This window comes from Macadamia integrifolia, unplaced genomic scaffold (genome assembly GCF_013358625.1).
Source record: "Macadamia integrifolia cultivar HAES 741 unplaced genomic scaffold, SCU_Mint_v3 scaffold164, whole genome shotgun sequence".
NCBI lineage: Eukaryota > Viridiplantae > Streptophyta > Magnoliopsida > Proteales > Proteaceae > Macadamia > Macadamia integrifolia.
In genome coordinates, this window is record NW_024868286.1 from 206,910 (window position 1) to 230,964 (window position 24,055).

At 37.5% G+C, this 24,055-nt stretch overlaps 1 protein-coding gene across 3 annotated transcripts; it reads left to right on the forward strand.

Moving 5' to 3' along the window:
• Window positions 1-1,228: 1,228 nt before the first annotated feature.
• On the forward strand, window positions 1,229-23,077 carry LOC122064384 (NADP-specific glutamate dehydrogenase). 3 transcript variants are annotated; one of them, XM_042628100.1, is made up of 17 exons: window positions 1,229-1,384; window positions 1,495-1,733; window positions 1,866-2,498; window positions 3,546-3,675; window positions 3,787-3,988; window positions 4,530-4,616; window positions 4,743-4,802; window positions 4,906-4,992; window positions 5,770-5,841; window positions 5,973-6,028; window positions 7,196-7,281; window positions 17,873-17,963; window positions 18,086-18,243; window positions 18,336-18,427; window positions 20,504-20,584; window positions 21,535-21,608; window positions 22,490-23,077. In XM_042628100.1, exons 3-17 carry the CDS (start codon window positions 1,961-1,963, stop codon window positions 22,563-22,565), a joined length of 1,890 nt encoding a protein of 629 aa, XP_042484034.1. In that variant the 5' UTR covers window positions 1,229-1,384; window positions 1,495-1,733; window positions 1,866-1,960; the 3' UTR covers window positions 22,566-23,077. The 3 variants fall into 3 exon arrangements, with proteins under 3 accessions (XP_042484034.1, XP_042484035.1, XP_042484033.1); XM_042628101.1 differs by lacking the exon at window positions 22,490-23,077 and adding an exon at window positions 20,692-20,744 and having other exon boundaries at window positions 1,261-1,733; XM_042628099.1 differs by having other exon boundaries at window positions 1,268-1,733.
• Window positions 23,078-24,055: the final 978 nt, after the last annotated feature.

The following is a 24,055-nucleotide window of genomic DNA, read 5'->3' on the forward strand; positions in this document are numbered from 1 at the left end:
GTTTTACCCTTGAAATGATACGGGTAACTAATCCGAATCGATTCAGGATCAGGGATTGGGGATTATCTTAGCAGATGCTGATACAATATGGCTGATACGATACCAATACTTGAAACTAGGGGTGTCAGAACCTAGCCCGAACCGATAAAATCGATCAAAACCAACCGATAAAACCAAACCGATCCTTATTCGATCAGTTTTGGACTGAGGTATATTGGGATCGGCTGAAAACCAATCCAAACTGAACCACCCAATAATCAAACCGAAACCAAACCAAATGAAACCGATAAAAAAAATAAATGATTATGAGATTATAAATTGGTGAATTGACTATCCATTTTTTACAACATTAGTGATAACAATTTTCATTGTAAAGGGAATTGTTACAAATCATTGAATATTACGTTATAAATAGAAAAATTGATTTGTAAATTGTAATAATGTTTGCATTGATTACCTTGGTCATTATAAAAACTAGTTGGATAGTTAAATGAATGATTGGATAATAGGGTTCATTTTGTGATTTTAATATTAGTTATCTTCTTAATAATTTGTTATCCATTGGTTTCAATATTAGTTATTTATCCCTTACAATGATAAACCATGATTTAATCATAAATTTGAAGTGTTTTTTTCGTCAAATATTGTCAATATAAGTTATGAATATAAGATTTCATTATGGTTCAAGCCCAATAATAAAATGATATAAACCAGTATTCGATATTGAAAAACCAAAATAAACCTAAATCGAAATCAAACTGGATCGAAACCGAAACCAATCAAAAACTGAAGTTCCTTAATGGATTGATTTTGGTCTCCCTCATTTTAGACCAAAATCGATTCAACCCGACCAAAATCAAATTGAACCGACCGATTGACACCCCTACTTGAAACCATGGTTGCATATGATTGTCTTGGGCTCAGTGCCTAAGCGTTTTTGGCTGTTGGATGCATGCCAGATGCCCTAGTGCACTATAGAGGAATTCAATCCGTTATTTATTCGGTTTGAAAATAGGTAATTTGGTTCAATTAGTCATGAAACCAAAATCAAATCGAGCGAAGAAAAGATTTCAGCTTTTGAAACTAATTCGTTTTGATTTCCGATTTTAAATCATCTTTAGCCTTAGGTCGGGGTAGGTGGGAGATGGGAGTTGTAGGGCAAGGAGTGTGGGGAGGGAGACGAGGGTGAGGGGTGGGGCAGCAAGGGTTGAAGTGATCTGGCAAGGGGCAAGTGGGTGAGGGGGATTTGGGAATGAAAGAAATAAAAAAGGTTGTAGAAACTACAAAGGGAAGTAAAAGGGAAGGCGTGAAAACAGTGAGAAGATAACCTGAAGAGTGGAGTGCCATTACATGTGAAAACAGTGCAAGACTACTTTGTGTTCTGGTGAGCAATTGATGTCTGATTGAGTGCCATTAATCCCCTTTAAACACTGTTTTTCAAGTTTTATCCTTTCCATTCCTTGAATTTTCATCCTTTTTGCCTCAAATTCACAGGCAATACCCTCTTATATTAACTCGGAGAGATCAATTTGTCCCAAAATCGTGAACAACTTTCGAAACCCATATGGTACATGATCAGAATCGCAGTCTGGAGTTTCCTTCTCTGCGCAAAATCACCTATGGTGGCCGTGGTAAACGAGGTGTTCAGAGTTTATACTGAAAATAAAAATTGAAACTTGAAACTGCAATTCTTGGTTGGTTCGCTCTTATCTCTTCGTTCTTTCGATTAGGAGGTATGTATTCGTCCCTGGTTTCATGATAGTTGACTATTCTCGTTGATTTCGAAGATGGGTATTCATAAAATTTCCTTTTTTTATTTAATCTATTGCGTTGAATATCCAGTTTTTGATTTATTGCCGTTTCAGTTTTTGTATTGCGCACCCGAGTCGTAGCTCACTGGAGTGGAGGATGGAGGGTTTTGTGACGTTTTGATGAATGCTGATACTAGGAGTGTTTAGGGATGCATTCCGCAATGGATGATATGAACTTGCTTCAGCAGGCTCAGAGGCATCACTTGGTGGTGAGGGAAATTGGGGAGGAGATTGATTTGGAGATTGGGCCTGGAGATGATGACCCTTCTTTCTCTAACGCAACTCTAATGGGAGTTCCCCCACGAGAAGAGCAGGAGGAGCAGGAAGAGCAAAAGCAGCTCATCATGGCTTCTCAAAACCATAATGAACATGAAGAGTCGTCGAAGACACAACCGACTAAAAGGAAGAAGAAGGTGGTCAAGAGATGGAGGGAAGAATGGGCTGACACCTATAAGTGGGCTTATGTTGATGTTAAGGAGGGCACGGCAAGGATATTTTGCTCTGTTTGCAGGGAGTATGGGAGGAAGCACCGGCGGAATCCTTATGGGAATGAAGGAAGTAGAAATATGCAAATGAGTGCACTGGAAGAACACAATAACAGTTTGCTCCATAAGGAAGCTCTTCGGCTTCAGATGGCTTCCAAGGATAAAATTTTAACAGTTGCTGACAAACCCATTTATGTAAAAGGTCAGTTGCAGTCTTCAAATATATACATATTTTTTTTCACCAAACAAAACTGACTTTCTGCAAATGTAATGAACATTTGTCCTTGGTCATCCAAGTATGCATATTTGTGAAATTTTAATTGATACACAGACACTTCCGTATGCATAGATGATTTTTTTCCACCCTCTAATCCACTTATACTACCATTCAGGGTGCAAAGAATCTAGATTAGTTGCAGGAATTCTTATTTTGACTCAACCTTTTATCGTAATTCATAAGAATGTTGAATATAACCCTTAACTAAGAACATGAAGATATTGTTGCTGGCTGAAAGAGTTGAGCTTGCATTCAAACCTTGGCATCAGATCAATTTGAAGCAGGTTATTTATTAGCTGGTCTTATGGGAGAATTGGTTCCTCAGTTAAAAAAATATAGAAGTGTAAGCTGTGGTTATTTTTATAACTTGTTGCATGCTAATCCTCCTGCAGCACAATTATTTCTTCGCTAAATTGATCATACTTTGCTTTGTTGTCTCATTTCCATACGGCAAGGATTTGGTAGATATTTTTAAAACAAGAACTGAAAGGAAATGAAAAAGAAGATATAAGTATCATTTCCTGAGAGTAACAATTGTGGGTTATGCCTCAATATACAGCAGATGTCTTGAATAGAGTGGTGGAACTTGCCAAAGTTCAAATGGTCATACATCTTAGTAGTTGCTGCACATAATATTCATCATGTGGAAAAGTTGGTTCTTGGTTTTTTTTTTTTCAATCAGTTACTGTAGTTTAAAGTATGACCCTTTCTCTTTACCTGTGGCTGTTGACTTTATAAATTTGATATCCAGGAGAATTATGGTATAGTTATTTTAATATTTTTATTTCGTTTTCTCCTTCAACTGAAAATTTTGATGTAATGATTGAGTTAGAGGTTCTTGTGAATCTGGTGTTACATTTAAACCCATGTACCTTTCTTCAAGTGAAGTTGGAATGTTTCTTATCAATAATCATCTTTTTCCACTGAATTTCCTTTTATTGACTTGTCTGGTACATGTTTCTTGAAATGAAGCTCTTATGTCAAAAACTGCTGGATCAATTGTTGAAGCTGTGTTAAGAAGGGATCCTCATGAGGTTGAGTTCATACAGTCTGTGCAAGAAGCCGTTCATTCTTTAGAACGAGTGATAGCAAAGAATACTCAGTGAGTTCACTTAAAGGAGTAATGTACTTCAATCAGGACTTGTTCATCTGAATGTAAAATAATTTCATTGTGAAGGCTATACAAATCTTATTTGACTATCCTGTGTTTCAGTTATATCCAAATCCTGGAGCGCTTATTGGAACCTGAGCGTATGATTGTCTTCCGAGTTCCATGGGTTGATGACAGGGGAGAGACACATGTAAATCGAGGATTTCGTGTTCAATTCAGCCAAGTCGTGGGTCCTTGTAGGGGTGGTCTTCGTTATCATCCCTCCATGAATTTAAGTATCGCCAAGTTTCTTGGGTTTGAACAGGTATTGTTTGTGTTCAGTGTCACCAATCTCATTTGATGCATCATCCTTAGGATCCTCTCTTGCAGTTGAGTGTCCAAACTTAAGTCTCAAAATTTCTTGGTACACTCACCCTTCCTACTGTAGGTTTCTTGGTAGTTTTATTTGTTGTTTTCTATCTTTTGACACATGTTGATGGTAGAGGCTCTGACTGCCATGTTTTGTAAGAACTCCTTGATAGTTATTTAAATGTTGGAAAAATTATTGTTGTCTTATACAGTGGAGTGGAGATCCTTGAAGATTAGTACCCAAGTTGATTTAGTTTGATTTTCCTTACTTGTTTATTACTAAAGACGAAATATTTCCTGTTCTATCTTCATCTCTACTCCAAACTTCCTCTTATCTTTTCAATGAGTTGTCGGTTTTGACCTGGGTTCTGATCTAATCCTGGATCCCTATCTGTCTGTCCTCCCTCCTTTTCTTGCTCTGTGGCCTTTCTGGATAAATGAGTCCTCCCTGCTGAACTGTGTGCTTTAGTTACTTTTATTAATGATTTCTTTGGCAGACATTAAAGAATGCTTTGTCGCCATATAAACTGGGAGGTGGCGGGGGTGGAAGTGATTTTGATCCAAAAGGGAAAAGTGATAATGAGGTATTGCCTGTTCTGTGTGAATTCCTTTTATTGAAACAAGCTACTTCATTCTCTAGTAGGTTAGTTTCTATGCCGAAGAGGTTTTGAAAGTGGTTCTCATAATGTATCTGGAACCATTGTTGGCAGCTAATGCGTTTTTGTCAAAGTTTTATGGATGAGTTATATCGGTACTTAGGTCCTGATCAGGTAACAAAAGATTGTCATTACATGGTTTTCTTCAAGTGCTTACTGGATTCGAATGTTCAATTACTAAAACCTTGGAGTCTGGCATTTGTGATGTTCGAAACAGGATCTTCCTGCAGAAGATATGGGTGTTGGTCCTCGGGAGATGGGTTACCTCTTTGGACAATATAGGCGTCTAGCTGGTCATTTCCAGGTACTTATCATACTTTGAATTAGTGTTAGAAACTAACTGTACCATTTCTGCAACTTGCGTTGGAATGTGACCTCTGTCTATGTAGTATCGTTACTATCTGCAAGAAACATCTTAGACATGCTGCATTGCAGTATTTTTCTACTGGTAAATGAGCTCTGGTTTAGCACAGGCACCACCGTTTAACAATAACAAAAAATATTATAGGTTTATCAGTATATATCATTGCTATAAGCTATAATTTACCTAATTGGGAAATTGTTGGCAGGACAAGCCACCCATAGATTCCTAGCTGGTCAATACACCTAATTGTGCCACATGGCAAGTCGGATGGTGTTGAACTTTACCCTGCTCACATGTCGAGTTTCAGCCCAAACAAGAGTTGCCCACATGGTAAAATAAAGCCAGGGCCATCACAAAGGTGCATGGACAAACGTGGAGGGTGTCTCATCTTTATTCTGTTGTGTCCTCTCTGGTGGAGCAGTTAGTTGTGGAATGCTCAATCTTTCACAATATCAAGCAACTGTTTCTTTCCCATGCATCCAATACTTTTTCTTTGATTGTTTTGAGACATTGCTTTCTGCTCATTAAAATCTCAAAATATCTATAGAGGGATGACATAATTGATCTTCAGCTGATGTGCACTCCTCAGAAGCTTCTGAATTACTGTATCCATTAAATACTTGTTACTGTCTTCTGCTGCTGTTCTAGTGAATTTTTCCACTAATGGTGAATTTTGATCTGGCTTTAGGACTTCATATGTATGCTTTACTTATGCAGGGAAGTTTTACAGGGCCAAGAATATTCTGGTCTGGTTCTAGCCTTCGAACTGAAGCTACTGGCTATGGCCTGGTAAGTCTTATCTCCTAATAAAGATTTTTCTTGTTTTCTCAGTATTTTTTTGGGGTTTTCTTATCCAGTATAAATTGTTTTCAGAATCCCTGACTAGATCCTCATCTCACAAATTCGCATGTCCTCTGCAGGTTTTCTTTGCCCAACTTATACTTGCGGAAATGAATAAAGAGTTGAAAGGATTAAGGTTTTTAACTTTACTTGGAAGCTATGCAAAGAGAGTTTGCAGGATTTTTTTGAGTCCATTGGATCTTTCTTATTCGTGAAATGCATTACTGTTTGGCATTATTTCTTGATTTTTGAATTTTTTTTTTTACCAGGAGAAAGAGTTCTGGCATGGTTTTCAATTTCAAACATATTCTGCCAAAGTAGTTGGTGTTCAATGGGACTAAAATTGAAACCATATTTGGTTGGGATTAAATGAAGTTTTATAAGAGTTACAATGATTAGAATATTCTGACAAAACCCAAATTGAAACGACTATAATTCTGCTTAGGCTGCAAATAATATCAGGACTGAAATTGGATTTTTGAATTGTTATGGCCTTTTGAGAAACTTTTTATTCTTATTATTGTTTAGTTTGCCAACTATCTCATTCTTTGTTTATATCATGTAAGTTTTGCGACTCTAGCATTTCTTGTGATAGCCTTTATACTTTGGTCTTCATTTTCAGTTGAAACATGAATCTTGAATCGTGAAATGTTTTGAAATGCTGAGGCATGAGAAAAATCATTTAACTTGTCCAAATGATGAGGTTTGATCCTCATTGGCATGCCTATGAGAAAATAAATACTTAAGATGTAGTAAATTGTTAAACTTATATTCTCATACAATGATGGTAGGGTTTCTTTCTTTTTCTGAATGATAAAGAAAATCCCTTAGTCTTTTGTTTGGTGATTAGGATTAGCCTATATTAACATTTGCTGGACTTGAAAATTTAGGAAAAAAGGAAGAGGAATCAATTTTTACAATGATTCTCTGCTATTATTCATCTTTTTTCTTAATGCTGTCATGTTACGAGGTGCATACCTTTGCATTGAGGTGTAAAAAATGTGTGTCATACCTCATATGCATTTTGATCTTCAAACTTGTGTTTCTCAGCTTTTTGGGCTATGCCCTGCCATGGGGCATACTTCTCAAACACCTCTGGAAAACTACTTGTTTGCTCATTTGTGTGGACATTCTTCTGATATCATGTTTTTTTGGGTACTTATTAATGATTGATTCATTAAGAATCTTGTTTACTTATTGATTCACCGAAGGATGAGCATTATCTTATTGTTTAGACTTTAACTACTAGCAAAAGCTGATATATTTGTTTGTTTGTTGATCCTTTTTAAACTTTCATTGCCAGATGTGTAGTAAGTGGTTCTGGAAAAATTGCGATGCATGTTTTAGAAAAGCTTCTTGCCTATGGTGCTCTCCCCGTTACAATATCAGGTAACTTTCTTGTGCCTTGTTGGGTATACTGGATTTTGGTGCATTGGGTATAAATAACCTACATGATGAGGTGGACCATTTGGAGATTATTGATACATATCTTTGGTTTACAATTATGTTCTGCCAGCTGTGTTCAGTCATGTCACCATGTCAGAGACAATTTGATTGTTTAAAGAAGGTGGCCGATGTTTTTCATGTCATTTGAATTTGAAGCACATAGGGATTAATATATTCAGTATTACTTAAATTCTTTTCATAACATTGTTTGATTAAAGTCCTTATATGGAACCAACATGTGGTTTTCCTCTCTTCGATGATTCTCTACTGCTTGTTAGAGTGTAGATCAAGATTCAAAATGGAAAAACCCAAAATTTAATATTTATTTTCCAAATGATGCATGAGATGTTTCTTGGGTCTTTGTAGAAGCAATGGTCATCTATGACCTTTTGTATCTGGTAGGACTTGCCACATTAGCATCCATGGTTGGGTCCATGTGTTAGAGGACCCTACCACCATATGACTTGACAAGTATAATCCCAACTGTGCCCCTGGGGGGGGGGGAAGAAAGTGCCTTAAAAGTAAATCCTTAAGTGACAAAAATACTGAAATGCCACTAGATTCTTTTTGGGTGAATAAAATATTCATACCAAAAAGGGGAGAAGAACAAGGAGCCCCAAAAACTTGGGAAGAAAGAGAAGATATTACAACAAAGACAAACGAAAGAAGAACCGGGCCCAAATCTTAGAGAGAGAGAGAGACAACAATGAGCATGTTCCTTTGGGTGTCATCACATCTAGTGTAGACTACAGAGACCTTGTTACGAATGTCAAAATCAATGAAGTCCCAAATCTGCTGGAAAGATCTAGATCTTTGGGCCCATTTTATGATACTGTGCTTCATCCAAATATGATAGATGGCAGCTCTAAAGGGAAGCTTGCCCACCAAATCATAGATAGACTTGCCGGCGAAACTCCTGTCCACTCAAATCCATTCCCTCGAGGCTCGAGAAGGGCTGGAATCTTTGCAATCAAGGACTGCTTACAAAAGCCCATATTTTAGATATCCATGGTTTCTACTGAATGGAGGCGAACACCCATCGGGTGCCAATGGCGAAGCCAAAGGTAGCAGCCCTATATGCAAGAGGACGAAGTTTCAAGATCTTTTTCCAGACCTGAAATGCATCAAGAGAAGAAAGCACAGTCCAAATAGTCATTCCCAAGCAACCCAGAGTAAATCCAATCCACCCAAATATTTTTCTTCTTAGCCTCTATCTTCCAAATCAGTTAAGGATACTGGAACTATTCACCTCTTTCATCCTTTTGCAACCCAAGACACCCTTTATCTTTGAAAAGGCAAACGGAAGTCCAACCATTGGGGTGGAGGAATATTATAGGAAATGTCCTTAAATTGCTAAGGTGATGTTATTGCCAGTTATGGTTGCCTTTACCATGCCAGTGCTTTAAATCATGAATGCAGATTTTTCTGTTATTGAACCGGCACTCCATCTCAGTTGAGAAAGCAATGCCAGAGGGTAGACTATCTAATTGAACTTTGCAAGGCATTGCTTTATGCACTATTGGAATAATCTTGGAAACTATAGTTTATCTGATGTAGATAAGTCACTTAATGGGCTTATTTGATTGCAATTAAGCCTTGTGTTGGATTATGTATGTGTTGTATCTTTGATCCCATGGGTTTTCTTTGTCATGGGCCACTTTAATGGACCTAAAATATGGGTAAAAAGTAGGAAAACGAGATTTAATTCATTACTTTTGTTAGAGTCATGTTTTGAGTCTATTTCCTTTGTTATTTCAGTTATTAGTCAGTTTAGGTTTGTTAGTTACCTACTCCATGTTGGAGTTATAGTCTTAATCCTATTATGAGTCCAAGTCCTGCTAGGATTGTCTAGTCCTATTTGAAAACTAGCTCCTAGTTATGTCTTATGATATGATTGCTATTCTGCCCTCTTTAAATAGAGGAGTTTATGTACACATAATTTCAGATTTGAAGAATGATGAATTGAGTTAGTGTTTGAGAGCCTTAGGGCTGTGAGTGATTCTTCCCCTCCCTCCATTCTTTATGCGATTTCTCTCCCTCCTTGGTTGGATCTGTGCAATATCTTTGTTCCTGCAAAATCCTTCTCATTCTCTCTCCTAGGTTTGAAATCAAGAAAGCGCATAACTCTCAAACCAGCTGTCAGAAGCTCTTCATATTTGAGGGTTTTTGTACCCTCCCTGGGCCCTACAATTGACCAAATTTGCAGCTCAATTAGAGCCCTACAGACATGGCCGCACCTCTCTCTCTTCAACTCTATAGCAGGTCTTTTTCTCTCCTATCGGGTTGGGTATTGGGCTGGTTTTGCTCCTATATTGGTATTGTATTCTTGGGGGGTTTATTTGAGGGTCTTATTTCTTTGTTTCCTGGTCCTATTTATCTTGTTTGGAGGTATAAATTGTGTGATCCCTTATTCATTCTTTCTGTCCCTGAATTTGGTTTATATTGGATTCAGTAAAGATCCTGCCTGGGATTGGATCACTTGTGATTTGATCCTACATTACTATCCATTATATAGGAGAGATACTTAAGAAGGAAACCACGAGCTGCAAGACACATTTATCAGTTCCACAACCATTCATTGATTGGAGTTTATGAAAGTAGAAGAATTGCATTGTTGTAGGTTTTGCATTTTAATATGATTCAACGACTAAATCTATTGGGAACTATCTTGACATATTGTAACAACTCTCTAAAATATTCAGTTATGGAACACCGAACACCTAATAATCAATATGACTATATGAGATGGGTTGTTGAATTGTGTTTTATTCAGGTGGAAGAAAGCATGTCCCTGTGAGAAGAAATGCATTATGGATCTTTGATTAGTATGATGAGTAGATAGAGATATCTGTTGCAACTTGGTTGATACTCTAAAAAGTGAGTCATTCGCATGTGTCTCTGCTAGTCCAGTAATCAGAGCTAATGACTAGAGAAAGCACATCAAAATTAAATTCAATTCATCATGTGATAAAACAACAAACTCAGCGTTAACCCAACCAACTTAATGGGGTCAGCTACATGGATCTATAAAAAAAAAAAATAGTAAAAGACAAAACAGAAGAGGGGGAAGGGAGAGAGATGAGAATAAGAGGAAAGAGGCACAACCCAGCAGATGGAAAAATCCCTGCTAAATGGGGTCGGTTACATGAATCTTTGTCCTCCAATAGATTCAGATTTACTCCTTTCTGGGGCGTCCGGTGGTCTCCTTTGAACATGGCCATACCACCTCAAATGACTCAGGGAGCTTGTCGTTGATCGGGGCAACTCCTAAAGCAGCTTTAATATGCTCATTCATTACTTTACTCTTTCTAATTTTACTGCATGTCCATCTTAACATCCTCATCTTAGCCATACATAGCTTCTCAATTTGACTCTTCTTGACTGCCCAACATTCCGCCCCATACATCATAGATGGACACACAACAGTCCTATAGAATTTTTCCTTGAGCTTTAGAGGGATAAGCCAGTCACATAAGACTCCAGACGCACCTCTCCACTTCATCCATCCCATTTTAGTTCTCTGTGAGATATCATGCTCTATGTCACCTTCTTTATTTATAGTAGACCCCATATATCTAAAATGGCTACTTTGAGGAATCTCTGTTCCCTCAATTTTCATCATTTCATTGTCCATCATAAAGTGGCTAAAGTTACACTTCACATACTCCGTCTTCAATCTACTAATCTTAAAACCTCTTGTGTCCAATTTTGAACTCCATAGATCCAACTTAGTGTTAATCCCCGCTTGAATCTCATCCACTAAAATGATGTTATATGCGAAGAGCATACACCAGGGGATCTTGTCTAGAATGCTCTTGATTAACTCATCCATGATGAGTGCAAACAAGTAGGGGGTTAAGGCCGATCCTTGATGTAACCCAATCGTAATTAGGAATTTTTTGCCTTGACCTCCCAGAGATCTTACACTAGTCACCACACCCTCATACATGTCTTTAATTATATCCACATATATACTCGACACCTCTCTCTTTACTAAGACATACTGAATTAAGTCTCTAGGAACTCTGTTGGATGCTTTTTCTAGGTCAACACTTATGGGTTCTATAACTTTCCATGATTTTCCTTTGTAGGTAGATAGCGTTTGTCGTAGATCTACCTAGCATAAATCCAAATCGGTTCTCTGAGATCTTAGTTTCTTTTCTCAGGTGGGCTTCAATAGCCTTCTCCCATAGTTTCATAGTATGACTTATTAGTTTTATGCTTTTATAGTTATTGCAGTTCTGAATATTTCCTTTTTTTTATACCGGGATTATAATGCTTCTCCTCCAATCATTTGGAATCTTCCTTGTGTTTATAATCTTGTTAAACAACTTGGTTAACCAAGCAACACCACATACTCCTAAGGTTTTTCAAACTTCTTTTGGGATCTCATTTGGGTCTGATGTCTTTCCTGCTTTCGTCTCATTATGTGATAAAGTTGTTCATAAATGAATCAATGTCACTTGTGAAGTTTGAACCAACTTATTGGTGTTTGCACTGAAAATTAATCATATTCGTATTTACGATTGGATTTCATGTAGCATGCATGTTGCAGGTGATGCTACATAAAAATCATATACATGGTATATAGATTCTGGTTAAAAGCAAGAGGTACTTGGTAATTCCTCTGAAAATAATTTTCAACGTTGTCTGACGGGGTTGTATTATCGAAGTTCAGGAAAATGGAGTGTCTTGATATATAGGTTCCTCCCAAAAGCGGAGCTCCTGGTTTCCATTCTAGTTACCTTCTCCATTTGTGTATAGGTTTTGATGAAGAGAAGGTTTCTCTTTGATAGGTATATGGGAGGAGTGGGGAAAGACATGCATGGATTAGGGTTGATGACAAGTATGGCTTTGAATAGAGTTGGTTGGCAAAACTGGATCAATGTAGCCAATCCATTTAGTGGGGATAAGATCCTTGTCTTTGTTTCAGCCTTTCATGTTTACCACATATTCCTCATCTTCCTCGACTGTTGGCAAAGGTCATGACTCAAGGCTTCTCTTGTTGTATCATTGACTCTTACCTCGTGCTGACCTTACTTTTATTCCCGTTTTTAATCATTTGACTTATTTTCTATCAAATTAAACGTTACCAAGGGACTGCCTCAGTTTAGGATCTAGAGGCTTGTGCTAATGTCTGGGGCCCTAATAACTGGCCATTTCTCACCTACTAAAAGGATCTGTTCCTACAAATTAGTGGGTCCACACCATAAATATCTATATACATAGTAATGAGCATGATTTGATGAATTTTGGTTGTCTAATCTTAGTCACTTTTTGGAAAATAAAAAATTTTGAAACTCCATTTATTAATGTAATAAATGCATAAAGAATATATGATTTGAAATTCAATTTAAGTTACAAAAGGATGTCACGTGTGGGTGCTGGGGTATACTTGGAAAGACAAGGTAAAATATGGACTAAAAGGAATTGAAGGATAAAGAGGAGGGTAATTCTGGAAATTCAGAAATAGGGATTAGGAGAAAAATAAAAAAAAGGAATCGTGGGGGTTTTACCAACCAAGGGCTTCTTTTCTCTTGGAGGCGGAAAAAGAAACCTGCAACCGAAGGAAAATTAGGAGAAAATGGAGGTCTATCTGCGACAGGACTCCAGGTATGAGTCTCGCTATCCCTTCTCTTCTTGTCTGCTCTTCTTCTTCTATTTCTTTCTTCTATTCTTCTTCTTCCTCTTTTGATTTCTGCTTCTCTTCTTTTCATCTTCTGTTTCTATTCTTTCTTCTTCTCTGAATCTTCTTCCTCTCTTCCTCTCTTCTTTTCTTCTGTCTTCTATCTCTCTCTCTTCTCGACTTGTAGACTTCTTTTTTTTTTTTTTTTTTTTTTTTCTGCTGTCGGACCCAGAAAGAGATCGACCACGGAATAGAAGAAGGAGGCGTAAAAAAAGGGGTCGATTCTGTCCAAAGAAGACAGTCAATTGTTTTTCCGCGAATCATTCTTCCTTTTTTTTTTCAGTCTCTGTAACCAAAACAGAGAATGGGGGAGGGAAGGAAAGATGGAAGGGAAGAAGGGGAATGAGGACCTTCGGCTCTAATACCAAATTGATGGAGTAGCCTTAGGAAGAAGAGGGAAAATTGCACAAGAGGGGGAAGGGAAGGGGATCACACACCACGCACAAATTCACTAATTCTAAAACTAAATTCACTCTAAAAATCAAACATTGAGTTTATGCAAGTATTTAAAGGGAAATAATAAGACTACTCCTACTTAGACTCTAACACTGTAAAAACTCCTGCTTATCCTACCCAAGGACAAACATGAGAAAATCCTATGTATCCTACCCAAAGACAAACATGAGAAAATCCTACGTATCCTACCCAAAGACAAACAAAAGAAATAAAAGACATAATATAAAACTTACTACCAGCTCTTGTTGGACCAAAAACCTAGGCTGGACCGGTTCTTCTTGGCCCTTGGCTGCCACAGCCGGTCCTGCTGGTCCAACTAAGTAAGTGCGACTGTATCTACATCACGTGCACTATGCTATAATCACCCTCATACTCTACAAAATTTGAGAACGAATTTTTTCTAAGAGAGAGCAAATTGATGCAGATAAGTCACTTAATGGGCTTATTTTATTGCAAATAAGCCTTTTGTTGGGTTATATATGTGTTGGGTCTTCGATCCCATGGGTTTTCTTTGTAATGGGCCTAAAATATGGATAAAAAGTAAGAAAATGGGATTTAATTCATTAGTTTAGTTAGAATACTGTTTTGAATCTATTTCCTTTGTTATTTCAGTTTTCTAGTCAGTTTAGGTTTCCCAAGTAGTTAAAGATTGGGTTAGGCCTTTCATTTTTAGTGTTTGAGTCAGTTTTGAGTCTTCTATATAAATTTGTAAGGGGCTACAACATTGAATACGAATTTATTAATGAAAAAAAAAAAAGATGGCTTATACTATTGTGCTGTGGGATGCAATTGATGCCTAAACCTAAGGGTGAGATGCCCATTCACTACTTCTTTCCTCTTCTCAACCCTCCATCGAATTCTCTTTCTTTTTTTTATTTTCCTTTTTTTTGTTTGCTGTGAGAGAGTATTTGAGAGCTAGAAGCCTAGAACCAAACCTATTGGAGGACATCTTCTCTATTCAGCCAGAATTTCAGATCATGCCTGGGATAGGATTACTTGTGATCCTAGTTCTACATTACTCCTATTCCTTACGATCTTGCGGAGTGAGGCGTATATACATGATCACTAATCTATGTTGAGTCGATAGGCTCTCCCCTAGTATCACCTTACCGTCCTTACATAGCAATTACTATTGGACCTTCTAATGAGTGAGAAATTTATTTGGCTATGTGATGCCGACTTTTATATGTAGCTATATGCTCCTCCCTCATCTTGAGATGTGTTTACAATGGATAATCATAAGAGAGAAAATTCTAAAACTGAGATGCCATCTTCATTCCTCTCGCCAAAACCATAGCCTCCATGTACACCTTCATAACCTCTACGGTCTCTCCCAACACATCGATTCAAATCATGCCCTATAATAATATTTTCTCATTAACCAAAATCTTATAGTGAACCATCCATGTGTTCTAAGAAATGCAACTCGCTACTTTCATCCAATCCTACTTGGGGTGCATATGCACTAATTATTTTAATATCTATCTCCATAACTATCTCCAAGTTTTTGAACATCGACCACATCATTCTGTCTTTATCCACTACTATTCCTAATCCATTCCTATTACTTTTATCCCTCGTATACCAAAGTTTAAATTCGTCCAACACCTTAGTTTCGATACAATTCCATTTAGTCTCTTGAATACAGGCTATATTAATCCTTCTTCTTCTCTAGAAATCTATTAACCATAGTTTTTAAGGCGCTGCTAAGGCATCGCCTTGGCGCTGATGCAGTCTAGAGATGGTAAGGCAGTGCTCCGCCTTATGTGAAGTGGCGCTTTATAGGTTTTTTTTTTTTTTTAAACACATTTTAAAATTGCTTGATAAAGATTCCAAATATAGATTTTTTATTGGTTGGTGTATGGTTTTGTTAACACTTTAGATGTATGGGATCAACTTTACTCCAAAAATAATCAAAACAAACAAAACAAAAACACGATTCACAAACAGGGTTTGGATTTTGTCAAGGGTTTTAAGAATGGGATTTGAGAAGTAATCAAGGAACAAGGAAGAACCACTGATCCAGGCGACCATTTGGCTCCGGCAGCGGTGAGTTTCATTCTTCTTTGACAGGAGTAGAAATATAGTGGATAACCTTAGGGCTTAGGCACTCATTTTGGCATCATAGAGGTAAGTATAATAAATACTTGTATTTTTTATGTTTTTTTTTCTTTATATTTATAATTTTGTTTCATAATTATGTATTTATAATATATGTTAATATGTTATGATGATTGATGATTGATGATTGATGAAGATGAACTTAGTTTATTCACTTTATTGATTTGTTTTCTTGATGAATATCTTACATTAGTATGAATATGAACCTTTAATATTTATTTAACATACGAGTAATAGAATTCAACTAGGATTTGAGCCAAATAGATTGGTTTTATTAAAAAATTACACAGGAACGCTTTAGTCGATAAGGTGACGCTTTATGCCCGCCTTATCATTAAGGCACTTTGAAAGACCCTCAAACGCCTCCGTCGCCTTACCGCCTTAAAAACTATGCTATTAACAATAAAATAATGGTGTTATATCAACTGTTTCTTTAACCATGTCTACTGTGCAAGTGACTTACTGAATTTTTTATACGAATTATGGGGACTTTTCTAGGTCCGGAGCATTAGTGATACTTAGAACTTCCTTTCAAATTATAAAAGAACCAATCCAGAGTAAAGCATCGGTATAGGATTGTTGTATTCTGTATGACTTGTATCATTGTATAACAAACCATTATTACCACTTGCTTGAGAATATAGCAATATTGCAAATAAAACATAAGTTTTTAGTTTACATCATCGTTCAAGATCTCGGCTTTTTTTAGATTACGAGACGAGATCACAGGGGAGGTGTAAAAATGACAAAATCTCGCTGAGATCTAGCCAAATCTAGCCTCTCTCTACTTTTTTGAAGAAAAAACACTAAGGGGCAAGAATTTTGGTGCTTTTGCTTGAGGACCTCCATTCCTATCTTATGTCATTTCAAATTTTCAAATGTATGTTAATGTGACTCATCTTTCATCAATGTTAATTGTTAATCAATTAAACAATTATCTATAATGTCTTTTAAATTCTTAAGATTATGTTGTGTCATGTGTTGGTTGTGGATTGTGGATTGTTTAATAGAGCATACTAGCCTAGGTCTGAAGAGTCAAGAGACTACTTACATAGGGTATGAAGTCAAAGTACCATTTTAAGTTTGATTTTTAAAAAAACTGATGTTTCCAATGTGTTTAGAAGTCCTAAAATAGGGTAAATACCTAGTTTCAGGGACTACAAAGACCATACGACCACCAAGATTAACAACCGAGTTGATCGTGAAAAAATACATGATCTCGGCGAGATCTCTCTTTTTTGGATTAGCGAGATCTTAAACCATGGTTTGCATACAAACATATGAACTGGAAGGGCAATGTCAGTGAACATGCATAACATCATGATGGTGCAGATCCCAACCTTTATCCATTGAGAAATTATTTTCTTTGTCTGGATAATCTCTTAAATCGGACCCCTCAAGTCGTGGAACTTGATCCTTTTTATTGTATGCATCATGGAAAGTTACGATGGCCTGGACCAGTAGAACGGTGTAGCAGACTTGAGGTATAGCAGTATAGTTAGTTTTACTTGAATTGTTTGAGAATGAACTCTCATACTGAATCGAATCAGGGACATGCTTCCCTGCTTGGATTGCAAGAGATAAACTTAACAGCTGTGTTAATGGAGGCTTTGACTCTGAACTTTGTGAGCACCTACCTGAGACATGGTTCAGGTGCCAGTTGTCCCAACCAAGTGAAGAAGTTACTAGTTGATACTTTCAGGGCGCAGTTGTCACATCCAGGCGCCCTTCGAGCAAAGGACACCTTGTTGGTATTGCCTTGATTTTTCCCCCCTCCAATGCCTAGGGTTGCCAAGACACTAACCACGTAGATGTAGGGATATAGTGGATTGCTTTGACCTTCTCTCTTCTTTCATTGAGGATTATTTGGGACTGGCAACAGGGAATTGGTAATTCTAGTGATTGGGTATCACTGCTTTATTGATTGAAATGTAATATTTCTAAACTTTTCTCCACTGGTTTTTCCAAATGCGTAAAAAAAGGGGCGTACCCAGTGCATGAGGCTCTTGCCACTGCGAGGTCTGGGAGGGTCATAATGTATGCACCCTTACCCCCGCTTCATGGAGAGGCTGTTTCCTGACTTGAACCCACGACTACTAGGTCAATGGAGCAACCTTACTGTTGCGCCAAGGCCCACCCTCTGGTTTTTCCAAATGCATAGTCATAATATATTATTTTATTAAGTTAATCTTGGGAATTGTAGATGGAATTGGCTGTTGATACATATTCGTTTACTTAACTAATGATACTAGTACTTTGTTTTCATTTCAGATTCCAAGGGTTATTTGGTGGATGAAGATGGTTTTGATTACGTGAAAATATCACTTTTGAGGGATATCAAAGCCCATCAAAAAAGTTTAAGGTATTTAATTATTTCCCACTTCCATGACATATTTCCCCACTTACCATTTGACATATTTTATAAGCTTTGTGAATATTATTGACTTCAGGATTTTCTCATTTTCTTATTTTTGATATTCGCAGAGACTATTCAAAGACTTATGCTCGGTCTAAGTACTATGATGAGGCAAAGCCTTGGAGCGAAAGATGTGATATTGCATTTCCTTGTGCTGCACAAAATGAAATCGACCAATGTGATGCTGTCAATTTGGTTAATTCAGGTTGTCGTATATTAATAGAAGGTAGAATTCTTCACTATGCCTCTTGCCTTCTGGTGCTTCCATTGTAACCATCCCCTATCGCTTCTAATCCTTCACCACCATCTGAATTGTAGGTTCTAATATGCCATGCACCCCTGAAGCAATTGATGTACTGAGGAAAGCTAATGTTCTGATTGCTCCGGCAAAGGCTGCTGGCGCTGGAGGGGTATAGTTAACCATTCCCTATTTCCCTTTGTTGCCCTGCATACATGATATAGGTTCTCTGGATAGCTCTTTTGATAGACTTAGCAGGATCTGCAGCTTAATTGAGCCAGATGAAGGGCCTAGTTTTCCAATCAAAACCATTGGATAGATGAAGGGGGCTTATGTATTGGTAATTTTTAGGATATGCAGCAATATTTTGAGTCAAATGCCAGTTATGCCAATCATGACCATGGGATAGATGAAGGGGCTTCTGTAGTTGCAACTTGTAATATTTTGGTCCTTCAACGATATGGTCCTTAGGCTTACTCCTATGTGTGTTTGATTGTACCATTGTCTTTTTGGCGGTTATCGTGCATTTTCTCAAGTTGAAAAAGAAGAGGGCTTTACTTTTGCCAAATGGGAGAAGTTCTTTCAACTAAGTTGTCATGTGGCAGGGCAGGGTTTGGTCCATCCTACTGGTTTTGGGGGCTTCTTCATGCCACCTAAGCTGCCATTTGGCAGACATGATGCCCATCCTGCTAAGCCTAGCAGGATAGCCAGCCCCCTAATTACTGATATCAGGGTATCAAGTATTGATATGATATGGACCAATACTTATAGAGATTGGCCATGTAAATTCGATAAAGAACCGATATGGTATCAATATGGGCTGATACGGATCGATATGGGCCATAAACCCCCTCCCCACCCCCAAAAAAAAAGAGTATTTGAAAGAAAACTTCTTCCTACTCTGTTTTTTGCCACAACCTAAGTGGATCTCATCTGCACTAAAAAAAAATGTAGTAGTAATTAAACAAGCAAAAATTTGCATTAAAGCACATCAAAGCTGTCGATTGAAATTTGTTTAAAAAGTTGGATTTATTTGCTTGAATCTTGGTTTTTCTTGCTTGTTTTTGCCAAGTATTACATCCAAACTGGAAATTGGCCTAAAATTGGATGATATTGAATGACTTGTGATCTATATTTGTTGTTTAAAGTACTTATTATTAGTAGTTATATACTATGTGATGTTTGTCTAATATGTTTCTAGTAGAGTGTAGTATGGTTAATATGTATTTACGTAATATTTTTTTTGGGATGAATTATAATTATTATATGTTACTTAGTACTAAATAGCATGTTTATACTTGCATATTGCTTGCTTGTTTTGGACCTTTAAGGTTACTTAAAGCTGGTATCCACGATACAAAAATAGATTTTTCTTATTCAAATCTTCTTAATTACTTCTTATTACTTAAGAGTAAGCTCGGTATTGCATTTGCCAATGGAGATTTAATCACATAGATGCCATGAAGATAAGAGATGACCTGACATTGGTTTGATATCGTTATTTATTGCTTATTTATGGTGCAAAATGCTTAAAACACTTGTTTTGCGTGTATCATAAGCATATCTTAAGCACGTCTAGCATCTCTTAGCGTGTCTTCGATGCATCTCTGAGATGTCCCTTAAAATTAGTTCCCGATACAATGTTCAATACCGATACTTGATTCTGCAGCCAACGAGGTGATCTAGCCACATTTGGCTTAGGGAGCCTTTGAATCTGACCTATGTGGAGGGATCATATGGCCATTCCAACTGCTGCATGGTAGGGGATCCTCTAGATTGACCATGTGTCAAATTCCATGGCCCACCTCAAAGTTTTAGGGCTCATGATGTAGTTAGATTATTCTTCTGTTGTCAGCCATCAAACCAATTTCCATTTCATTTGCTTCGTTTAGTGAAGACCCTATAATATCACTTTGATTTCTATGTGGATAAAGGAATGAACTCTGTCCCAAAGTGTAGCGTATGCTAGCACTTCCCTGAGTCTCTCTCTCTCTCTCTCTCTCTCTCTCTCTATCCTATGAAGTGACATAGCTGCCTCTCTTTAAGTGGGAGGAGAGAGATAGACTCAAGGAGGTGCTAGTGTATGCTACACTCCCAGACTTTTTTTCCCCTATATATTATTATGGAAATTTTTTAGTCTATTTGCCATTTATAAATACTTGTTCATAGATGATGATATTGCTCATGAAAGTTGTTTTTTTCTTTTGTCTTCTTCACTCTGATGAATTTGTAATAGCTTTGGTTGCAGGTTGCTGCTGGAGAACTTGAGCTAAATCATGAGTGTAATTTAATGCACTGGTCTCCAGAGGACTTCGAGACTAAATTACAGGTAGGCTGTTGTGTAACTTATGGTCCCATTTTGTCAGAGTGAGTAGCCATTTGGAGAACACTCGTATCAGTTCATTATAAATACTGAGTCTCAATCTACTTTCACAGATGGGACACCATGCAGCCAAGTTGTGAACACATTTACTCTTCCATTTCAAATGGTGAACCATAATTCCATATACAAATTTTCCGGTGACAATCTTGTAGCTTAGAATATTCACCCCTCCCTGTCATTGGGAAATTTGGCATTTAGCTGGGATCCAATGTATTACCTCCACCTTGTCTATGTTTAAAATCTGTCTGGGAAAATTTCTGCGGGAAACCAATATTCCCAGCATTCATGATGCAGGTAATCTAACATGTGGGAAACCAGTCTTTTAGGTATGGTTCAACATATGGTGACATAATTCCTGAACTTGTAATAAAATTTTAAACCATTTTTCACCTTTTTCTTTTCTTTCTGATTTTGATACTCCTTTTTAATAGTTTAAGAGGTCAAAGTCAGCCACTTCATCCCAGCCTCCAAAAGAGACAGGAAAAAAAGAAACAAATGGACAAAATGAATGTGGCAGATTGCAAATCATTTCAGACATGCCAAACCATCTGAAAAAGAGCCCATTAGAAGGCAATACTCTTACCCCTTCTCCAGGGTGAGGGGTTTGGTTAGGGATAAAGTATTGCATTCTGCCAGATGACTCAGTCATGATGTGTTAATTCGCCCAGAACTTATTTTTTCCTTATCCTCCTGGTACATAATTGGGTGACCGTGTAATTTTTGCAAATCTATTAAGAGCTAGTGCAACATTTAGTAGGAACATTCTCTCTAAAGAAAATGGAAGATAAGCTTTTGGAGAATTGTTAATTTAGGCTTCTTGCTTGCTTCGTTTCTTGAGCTGGAATTCCTGACGAGGAAAACATAGTCTGATGTATTTTTCTTCCCTTTCCTGGCAGGATTCCATGAAACAGACCTATCAGAAAGCCATCAAAGCAGCAACTGATTTTGGGTATCAGAAAGAGAGTCCAGAGTAAGTGTTCATACTACCCAACCACCTTTGGAATGTAAGATCAATATGCATAATGTAATTGTTTATCCTACCTAACCTTTATCTAGTCAAGTATGGCTGTGGTATGGCTGAAGACATGGTACCCAAACAAGAGTACTAACTTGATAGTCTACTGAAGTGGTCACCTGAGTCAAAAATCAGCATGAATTATGTCCTTTTGGTAGTGTAAAAAAACAAGGTGTCCTGTAAATAAGAGGTTGATGTGTGGGTTGGGTTGTGGTTTGGAAGTTTGAATCATATGAACATCTCATTGGGTTCATTTACCTAGACTATAAATTTGGTTTTTCCTTTTTCACATAGTGGAGAGGGGGATGCCTGCAGGCAAGCTTTTTTATAGTATCAGTGCAAAATGTGGTCCCACTCAAGATTATCACCCAGCAATAGACTATACTCAAACAAGCAAGCATTTGAGCCATCTAACTCTTTTTTTTTTTGTGTCCTACCGTTCGTCCCCGATCCTTACCCACATGTATATGCACATACAGAGCAAGAGGTGGCTATTTCTTTCTTTTCTTGTAGTGATTATTTTAGGGGAAAAAAAATGAAAGCAATAATGAAAACAAGCAACATTGCCATTTTTGTCGAAGAAAAATCATCACAGGATTAAATTTTTTTTTCATTATTCCATAGTCGTCATCCCAGATTTTGCTCAACTTCCCATTGGTAAATCTTTTTTATTCTTGTACTTAATACATTTAGTTGTTTTTTTTTTTTTGGGGGGGGGGTGTGGGGTGGGGTGGTGTGGTTTAAAGGAAGGAATCTTCAAATTTATATTCAGAAGTTAAAAATTAAGTTTTCTTGAATGTGATCCTTTTCTGTGTCTCTTTCTTTTTACTTGGTAGGGCCTTGGTACATGGGGCAACCATCTCTGCTTTCCTGGCACTTGCTCAAGCAATGACTGATCAAGGATGCGTATAGAACGCGGACATTGCCCTCATACTGATACTTTTGAGACACAAATGGCCACCCGGCAGTTAATTATAGTGAGCATTTGCTGCACCCATTTGGAGATAACCAGGAAATACGCAGCCAACGGGCTGCAGCTTTGATCTGTCTTAAAATGGATTACTCACATTCCTGAGCTGATGAAAAGAAATATTTAGGAGCTTAGGGAGTAGCTTTCGTCCTGTTGTAACATATGTCTGCTGATATGTAATTTTCTTTTTTTTGGATAAAAGCTAATTAAGGGAAGATCCTATGCACAGGGAGAAACAAGGACAGTGGCAGTAGGGATAGAATGGCAAGGTTTGGGAAATTCATTGCAAGAAGTGCTTATGTTGTCTTCCCAAAATGCAAATCAGTCTTGAGATGACTCGAGAAGTGCCTCAAAATAAGGTTGTAATTCTTTGTGACAACGTATGCATGCATAAAGCTGTGTATTATATCAAACTGAAGGCGCTATAAAATATGCTCCCTTTTCTTGTGGTGTAGATCTGATTTCTACCCTTCCCCTTCCCATTCCCCTTCCCCTTTTTTTTGACTCATTGACTCACTGTGGTGCTTCTAGTTGACCCTTTTGTCAATTGCCGATTGATGTGCAGCGCAGAGCGTTCACCTGACATATTCCCCTATTCCAAGTTGCTATTGGTTGTTGCAGAGGTCTACATGTTCTGAATCTCTGCTACTGGTTCACATTAGTTGTGTTCTGGTGTGGGCCAAGAGAGAACAAATGATTTGGCAAGCAAGAACATAGTTATGCAAGCTAAGAAATGGAACCCAAGACATACCTTACACCAATTCAACTTATGGTTTCCTGGATCTTTGAACCCACTTTCTAAACCTACACCAATTTCTTCACCATCCAACCCAACTTTTCCTGTTTTGAATGACATTTTGTTACCTGAATCCATTACATGGTCTGATACTCTGATGGGATTATGCAGGATATCTCTGATAATCTAATAGTGGTATATTGATTCACACTAGCAGTGCACTTGAACCCGAACCGAAAGGAAATCTAGTTGGTTTTGGCCGTTCTTCCAAAATCTAGGTTTAGGGCAACCTTGGGCTAATTCTGACCAATTCCTCACTAACCCTGGCTGATTCTGATCCGGTTCCTGATTTCGGTCTTGGTTGGAACCATTGATCCGGAAGGTACAACAATATTCTGTGTCTTCTTTTGGAGGTTGTTCAGTTTGATTTCTGACGTGTGAAGATTGGGATTGGAAGTTATTTCCTATTTCTATTGGCTTATGGTCAAGTTTAAAGAGCCAAGACAATTGCTAACTTGATTACACTCAGAGAATCCATATCAGATTAGCAGACTCCGTATGGGACTTGGTTTTTCTGTACTTTTAATTTCTTTCGCATAATTAAAAGAAAAAATAATGAAAAAAATGGGATTCAGTTGTCAATTACTCCCATCAGACATAGGATTGACTACGGATTTGAGCAATAACATATAGTTC